Source organism: Rhyacophila brunnea, unplaced genomic scaffold, assembly GCF_057557595.1.
Source record: "Rhyacophila brunnea isolate RB1 unplaced genomic scaffold, BYU_Rbru_1.0 scaffold_1, whole genome shotgun sequence".
In the NCBI taxonomy this organism is placed as follows: domain Eukaryota; kingdom Metazoa; phylum Arthropoda; class Insecta; order Trichoptera; family Rhyacophilidae; genus Rhyacophila; species Rhyacophila brunnea.
In genome coordinates, this window is record NW_028232751.1 from 54372148 (window position 1) to 54381212 (window position 9065).

The window sequence follows — 9065 nt, forward strand, 5'->3', positions numbered from 1 at the left end:
TGAAATGCACCAGTTCGGTTTGACTGTATATTACAGTGGTGAAGGGTGGAGGAAGGCTGTTAGTTTTTAAAAATCAATTAAACCCTGCCTAAACCAAACCATAATAGTTTTTGTATATTATGGGCGATCCGACAAAACACACTGTGCACACTTTTTCATTCATACATATTTGTTGAATTAGAAATAAATATTATTACACAATATGATGTTGGTTTTATTTTTTTAAATTCATTAAGCCCTGCCTAAACCAAACTATAATAGATAAAAACTATTATTCTATCTATAAAATATCGATCGTATGATTTAATGATGTAATTTTAGATATTTTATAGATTGACGAGTATTTTCTGTCTATTATTATGGTTTGGTTTTCGCAGGGTTTAAATATATTGTAAAAACTTACCAATACCACATGTAAATCGTAGTCTTTGTTGAATGAAAACAAATATGTATGACTGACAAAGTTTAATGTGCACTATTTATGTCGGTATTTCTCAATAATAAAACTGTAAAGTGAAAATAGAGTCCAATTCTCTTATGGTTATGTGTAAACACCATATTATTTTGTGTATGTATGAAATTCACTGTGTAGAATGGAAGGACTAAAATTTTATCAAACCAAATTTTGAATGTAAAAATTCTTTATTTGTCCAAATAATATAATTTGAATTTAATGTCAAGTTCACTAAATATTTAAAAAGTTTTATTAATAATGAAGAATGAATTTTCTCAACCTTCTTAAAATAGTTCATTACCTCATGGGCAGTCAATATCATAGTAATGAAGTAAAGACGCCAAGTACATACAAGTGACCATACGCACATGTTAGCCGGCTCTCACATCAGAACTCGCCTTGTGTTAGCAATATGTCGAAAATGTATATTATATGACGTCATCATTATTCATAGAAAGCACGTTACCAACTGGAGCTCCGCAGATTGTCGGATGCGACTGTTCGTTTGAAGAAAACTTCTCGCTGTTGCAAATTGACCTGGTCGCATGCGACTTTCCAACTTGTCGAGATCGGCTCTTACCAGGGCTCGAAATGGATCAGAGCGTCGTTCCTGTTCCTGAAATCGGTAAAATTATCTCTCCGTCTCGTGGAAAAAATAATTTGACCGTCTGAGCTAGATAGGCCATATAATAGAAAATCTAACATACTTTCATATCTTACTTATTTTTATGAAATACACAAAAAAAAATTGATAACTATGTCTTCTAACTATGCTAACTATGTATTGTTCTTCAGAAAACTGTCGTGCGCTCTGGTTCATAAACTTTTCCATTTCGAGCGCTGGCTCTGCCGATATGAGCTAGCTAGCCTGCGCGTGTCTCATCGGCCATTTTATGTAGACGTCAGGATGCACTGCATCGATATATGCCTAATTGACGGATGAATCCAATATTTTCACCTTCCTCTTAAATTTCTGCGGTACCAATACATAATAATCGCTGTTTCCGCGTCTGATGACATATTTGCGTAATGGCATTTGACGTCTAGCTAGAGACGTTACGAGATTATGACATGCAACACTGGGTCGCCGATCTCGAAAGATTTGATTTATGGCTGTGCGGCACACGAGGCGAGTTCTGATATAGGAGCAAGAAGAAGAAGAAATTTACCTATCCCCTACTCGACCCAGCTAACTAACAAACATGCGTACTTTGCCGCACATTATGTTTTTCTGTTCAGATATTCTTTACATTTCTTGAGAATACTGTAGTATGAAATATTTTGCTGCACTTTCGAGTTAAAAATTTTATATACCAAAATATGTAAAACACATAAGAATGTTATCTATCATTCATTTTTTTTATTGTTACAGATTGAAAGATGAGTAAGCTTTGCCGCCAAGTGTCGATTGAGTCACCCGGGCCTCTTACCAAAGGTAGTGTCTTCACCTTTGATGTTCCCGTTCCTGAAGTTCCTCCATTGGGAGCCCGCCTAAGAGTTGTCTGTGCAGGAGCATGCTATCGAGCGAACCGAGGCCGATCCATGTCAGTTTGCAGCACATCGTCCATCAGCTCACTCGGTAGTCTTTCTGAATATGCTGATGGAACAACATCTTCTTACTCTATGCCAACTCATGCTGGCGTGCGAGACGGTGCCTTATTTCCAGGATATGAAGTTGCTGGAATTGTAGATACCCTCGGAGATTTGGTTGATGATCATTCTAGTTGTGGTCTGAAAGTCGGCCAGAGAATTGTTCTGTATCCCTACGAAGGTGTTCCTCATGGTTACGCTGATTATATTGTCGTGCCTGATATGAAATTTCTAGTACCGATACCTGACAACCTTTCATTGAGTGTTGCCGCCATGTTACCTACCGGTGCCCTACTAGCTATGAATGCTGTCTTCACGGCCCACGAATGTATCAAGAAATCTTTAGAAGGACCTCAACGAAAACCGCATTGTAAAATACTTATTGTCGGAACTGGTGGACTCGCTCTCTGGACCCTTCGTATAGCAGCTCACCATTTCAAGAATCTTCCATACAAAGATGACGTACACATTGCTATAGCCAGTCTGAAAGATGAAGGATTGGTCTTGGCACAGGATTCAGCCAAGTGAGTATTCCATGCCAATTTTTTTTCAATAAGATATTCAATTGACACAGATAAGTATTATTATTACAAACCAACAAAGAAATTTATGACTTGCTGGGTGAATAAAATATACATAGAAATACAGAAATAATTTACTTGCACATACATCACAGAGCTATTTATAAAGAAAAAAACTTACATTATGCAGTGTTTCTGAAACATTAAACATTGTAGTAGGTATCCTAATGGATTTAAGTTTTGTACTATTACATTTGAGTCATTTTTGCGACCCGGGTTTCTTCTTTCGGCATCTTCAGGCGCTGTGTATACTCACCAAAGGCAAACACGCACTGACAGCGAACACTCTTAACCCTAACTTATATAATAAATCAATACGATAAAGTAGGTCAAGTCAAGGGTCACAATAAAAAATACAACAAACAAATTATGAATAATTGAAGTGTTAAAAAAACCCCCTATCATATTAATAATAATACACTGGATAAGCATATTATAATAAATCGTCAAAACCTAATAACAGATCATTAGTACTTATAAACAATAAAAATACTACACTCAAGAGGATGGAATAGTACAAAACTTAAATCCATTAGAATTTAAATGCAATGTAGTATTAATATAATAATATAGTAGTATCCCTGTAGAGAGTTGTAATCATTAATTTCAGATATTTTTATCTACATTTATATGCATCCAAATTGAATGCAAAGTATGCAACGCGTGGTCAGTTTAGACTGTCTACTGCCACCTCTTGTTAGAATATCAAAGTAATATTTGGTGAGTGCATGCATAGGTGTGTGCCGCGTAATTTAAACCGATTTACCAAAAAACAGCATTACCACGATAACGTTCGTTTTCCGGATATGGGCTCAATTACCCTCTATTTAAATTTCACTTTAATTGGACCCAGAGTATAGACTCGATATGTTAAGAAAGTGGCTAACACCGATTTCTCAAAAAACTGTTAAGAAATCTCTTCGTGGAACAGTCAATAACATTGGATTGTAGAGCCAAATAATATATATATATACATGAGAAAATTAAAAACTCAAATCAATTAGAATAATATTATGTATACAGTAATGTAATCTGGTTTTCGGATTATCCGTGCACGATACCGTGTATACAACAATTTATGAAACTTATGAACTTATTTATGAAATTAACCAACTTATGAAACTAATGAGAAACTCAAAAACATCATTTATTTACCATAAAATATTGAATTATGAATTTGTTTGTGTAAATAGACACCTCATATATATTTATTCCTCGAGTGGTTAGAATAAATAATTGGTTAAGTTAATGTTTAACCTTTCAGACACAAGTACTGTTTACCAACTAAATCAAATGCTGGCACTGTATTGATCATTCACCCAAACTTTGGACTTTGGCACATTGTCAAATTTCTTTGCAAACATTGTAGACAATTAATCTTGGCACGTGTTTTGTAATGTTTTCAGCTTGAAAGTTGTTCAATGGTCGGAGGATTTGTATGAAAAACAGCTGATTGAAAGGACACTGGATGCGTGCAAAGGACCAGTTGATATTGTTCTTGACTTTGGAGCGACATCCAGGAGTTTGACCAGGTCAATGCGATGCTTAGATCAGGTATAAAAATATTTTTATATTTATTTAGAATTCACAGAACTTATAGGTACTACCAAGTGCAGAAAAAGTGGATACTTCAGACATATTTTCCACAATGAAAAGTATGATTAATTCCAGCTCATAATGCAAGGTAGGTAGGTAGAAGATTCTCTTGGCTGTGCTACCTCCATATGTGGCTATACATCCGAGATGTTGGTGATCTGATTTGACTGGCCCAGGATCGGGAGATGTACTGCAATTTAGTCACCAATCTTCAATAGAAGATGGTCCCTAAATAAGAAGAACAAAGAATAATTTTTGTCTAGCCTATTGTCATCAACTCAATTCAATACTGGATGAATGACTCAGTCTCTTGTTACCACATACTTCCACTAAAATTGATTATCTCATTGACCCCGCCGGCTCATTCTTTAGGTCTTTTAATCCTTGCGATGTGTATCAATTATTGCTTAATATATTAGTTAACTGTGGCAAAATATGATTTTCATTAATTTTGGGCATTTTGGCATGCCCATTGCAATATAGACTAGATTATTTTGGGCATATTTACATGGTCAGCACAGTGTACGGATCAATATCTCTTGGATAACATTAGATGATACGATTTATCTAGCAATGATCTGTTATTAAGTGCTTTGTTATAAGTTTCTAGAATGACCTCCCACTATCCCTAAAGCGTATATTGTGTTCTTCCAATACTAACGTATGGGGGCAAATGTGGACATGAGATTCAAAAGAGGTTCAAAAACCAGAGTACTACAAGTACAAGAGTAGCGGTGGTGAGATGTTGGGTATAAAAAAGTCTTAAACTTATAATTTGTAATGTCCACAATATGTAAAATAAATTAAAATTGAAATTGAAATTGAAATAGTAAGTAACGGAAATTATAATGCACAGAAATAAATCAATAGTTTAGGGAACAAAGAAAGTTGCTGGACTTGGTGCAAAGTGTAAATACCTTGAAGTGGAGATGGATCACTGGAAGAACAGATTATCGCTAGACGAATTTCATCATAGTCTTTTGTCTGTCTTTCAAACAGCATTATAGCCGGTTGTTCATGACTGTTTTTGTATTGACATAAAATTCATGTCTAAATGAAACATTGTTTTTGTCAGTTTACACTTTACAGGAAACCAGCAGCAAACAAATTTTGAAAATAGACGATATACTGGATTATTTGTCAGGTTAGATTAGGTTAGGTTTTCACTCTTGAATTCATGAATTTTGCCAAAATCAGCTATGAAAATTGAATTAATGTTCATATTGAATCTAATAAAATTGAAAACCGTATAGTATCCTGCTATCTCTTTCTGCTAAGAAAGCTCACGGCAAACTGTGCTACGGTGAAATGTTTCACGTACAATTTACATGTAACCTATTAAGATATGGTTGTATTCTTTCTGAAATTGCTTCATAATTTCTGCCAAGAAACTATTATTTTATATAATATTTATTTATTCTAGGGTGGAGTGGTTTTACTACCAGAAGAGGTCGGTGAACGATTGATGTCTAGATTTTCTCATAAAGCTGAAGATATGGGCTTAAGAATCCGCGATGTTCCCAAAGGCACAATTGAGCAGCTCACACAATTGGTCAAGCTGGTTGCATCTGGAGAGGTAAACAAATTAATATTTTCATTTTGAGTAGTAAGACCTTATCCACATGGCGCGTTTTGACTCGCGCGCATTCCGGGTGCATGTGACCTCACTGACCCGTCCATATACACGCGCGCTGTGACGAATTTCGACCTTATTGAGGTGTCAAGACACGAGTTATGTGAACAAGGCCTGAGTGACATGTGGAATGAGTCACTATTATATTTTATGATTAGGTCATTTTAGATATGAGACAAATCCATTTTCCCATCCGCTTTACGAGTCTCTTATTTAACTGTACCCCTACTTCTGAGTTGTCATTATGTCATTCGAGTTGTGAAGAATGAAATCCTTATCCATATCCTGATCCCAAATCTTTCATGCAAAATACTGGCATTGTACATTGGAAATTTTAGAATGTATGTTAATGTTTATTATAAGGCAGTCGTGACACATTCGTTTTCAAAATTGTGTTAGCGCGCTCGCGCATTTACAAATATTGACACCATGCACTCTGCCAATCACGATCGGTTGTAAATCTGTGACTAGAAACAGATTTTTAAATCAGCTTGTTTTGCGAGCGTTCATGACACTATTTTTGATCGTCCAATCAATTAATCGTTCATGCATGCTTAGTCTTACTGAGTTGCAAGCAGCCATTGACTCACATATTCCAAGGTAGACGTTTGAGTACGGCTACAAAGACAGGAAACAGAGGCATACAATAGCAACCGCTTTGCATTAGTTTGCAATAGACGCCCAATCAGTATGCTGTCAGTTGTTGTCAGTGTTGCCATCTTTTGCAATGCTGATTATAGTACAAAGGCTTAAAAATTATAGTATTGTACTATAATTATAGTACGGTTGGCATCACTGGTTGTTGTAGTATTGCAGGAGGAAATCTTCAAAATTCGGTATGTTTTCAATTTTTTTTTTAAATATTTTACTCGAAACTTCAATAAGTAATCAACACCAATTGAAACTGTCCGCCTTGAGCAGACGACTCCTCTGGAGCACTAGACGACCTAATCTTCAAGCATCAGCATATTAGTCAACTGGACTTGTAAATTCGCGAACAGCGCTCCTGTTAGCTAGCATTACAAATTTTATAAATCCTACTGTCTCCATCGAATGATCGGTCGGTGAAACAAAATTAAGAATAATAATAAGATAAGGAATTTAGCCGAGAGCCGCAGTAACTGCCGGGATACAGGATGTAGATCGTAGGTAATAGTGCGCGTAAGAGATAGTGGTCCGTAATTCGTAATCAGGGGCTGCAATCGCTTCCTGCGAATTTTGGCAAGCCGGATAGAAGCCCCTGATTTGAAAATTTTCAGGCAGTACCCTTTTGAAACGCTTTGTAGCAAGTCCACAACACTCGGGTGTCGAGAGAAAAATTACTGTGCAGCGAAGTGACTGCAAATTTAGTTATAAGCATTTATCATAGATTTACGTTATATCAGTGCGTGAATATGTGAAAATATATATTTACATTTAAATAAGAAAATAATGAGTTTGATTCTTGGACCATCCTCTGAACTCTTCCTGAGACGTATAGTTTGTGGCCAAGAGGTGATCGCAGATTATCTAGTGTCATAATGTATACTATTGCGATAATCTTATAGATACCTACTTTACTAAAATTGTGTTAAAATTGTCCTTTCCTTTAACTGTCGAAAGTCTTATGTCAATGTTATTGTGCCAATTTTTTTCACAGACGAGTTCAGATGCGCCATAAAACTCAAGCACCTTTTCTATTATAGGTAATGAACGCCAGAAATTAACTATGTCAGAAGCATTTGATCTGGAAAAAGCTCATCAAATTTCATTTTCAATAATGAATTTGTTTTTAAATCAATCGGTTCCATTTGTATGTTACTAGGCATCTGCATTACATTTTGTTCACTAAGTGAAAATGGGTTTATAAATCCGAGCATGCAGTTTTCTTCTTTAGCAAAATCATGAAAACGACTTTCAAATGACCCTTGCAACATCTTGATTTTTTCAATATATTTGGTCAAATTGCTATTATCCGCCGCACATTCATTCTGCTCTTTCAAGTGTGGAAATTGACTCAAATCAAGGCCTGAACAAAAACGATGCATGAGTGCGAGTGAGAAAGTATTCGGCACCCTTACGATCTCTTTGACACGCGCTAGAGTAAGATAAAAGGTCTACATTTGTGTAAGCTATTTTCCAAAAATATCGCCATCAAATCGGGGCAAAACGCTTCACACAGCGTCGATAACTTGCGAGCTCGTGTTGCTAAAATTGATATTTTTGTGGTAAACATAAAGTCAGTGGTAAATATTTTTAGTTAATTAAGTAGAAAAGATGGTTCTGTGTGTTGTCTTAAAATGTGGTAGCCGTACTGATAAGCAAGAAGATGGTATAACGTTTCATAGGTAAGTTGATACATGTTCGTGATAATTTATTTGTATTTTATTATATATTTTAATATCAGTGACCTAGTGTTTTTTTTGAAATAACTTAAATTATAGATATCTTTATCTAATGGTTGCATTTTGACCGCTTAAAAATACTATATAACGTAAAAAAATAGAAAATTATATTTTAATTCTGAGCGTCTAGTGCGAGCACTTTGGGCGAGCACTAGCGAAATGGTCTATGGTCTCGAACATTTGTAGACGAATGCGTTTACTCGCTCACAAACCAAACGCAAGGCAAGCGGCTTCATTTAGCAATGCAACGGGTGGCGTCTAGATGTATCTATAGTCTAAGACTCAAATCCTCATTTTCTAACTGAGAGAGGAACAGTTTTAATTTCATTTTAAATGAACTGATGCTATTAACTAAGCTATGAAATAATTTATTCTTGCCTTGTAGTTTTAAATTTAGATCATTGAGATGACTAGTAATAATATCAACTAAGATCACCCAATGCGCCACGTGTACACTGTACTCTTATGTGGAGTTGGACTTGACATTGTTATAAATTAATTATACGATTATCTATCTATATATATACCATATCTATATACAACTATCTCATTCCATTACATACCTTTAAACTTAAAATTAATGAAAGATTTGGAAGAATAAAAAAATATATATTAAGGAGTGCAAGGGTAAATAATAAATAATATAGATTCAATGAATATTCATATTTTCTTTTTTCTCATGGCAATACCGGTCTGAAAATTCATAAATACTTACTAATTGCTGGATGAACGCCTCCCCTAGCCCCCTCCACTTTTCTTGGACCCTAGTTATTTTGTGCCACATACATCCACCGAACATTATAAAATCATCTATTTAGCGGATATTC

General features: G+C 35.4%; 1 protein-coding gene across 2 annotated transcripts in view; it reads left to right on the top strand.

The window, feature by feature from the left end:
- The window catches only part of Drat (Death resistor Adh domain containing target), a 52864-nt gene that overhangs the window by 35950 nt on the left and 7849 nt on the right, over positions 1-9065 (top strand). For both annotated transcript variants that reach the window (XM_085947261.1, XM_085947271.1), the window contains 3 exons: positions 1827-2568; positions 4032-4179; positions 5645-5797. In XM_085947261.1, coding sequence (XP_085803387.1) covers positions 1835-2568; positions 4032-4179; positions 5645-5797 — 1035 coding nt within the window. In that variant the 5' untranslated portion in view covers positions 1827-1834. The remainder of the gene's footprint in view (positions 1-1826; positions 2569-4031; positions 4180-5644; positions 5798-9065) is intronic.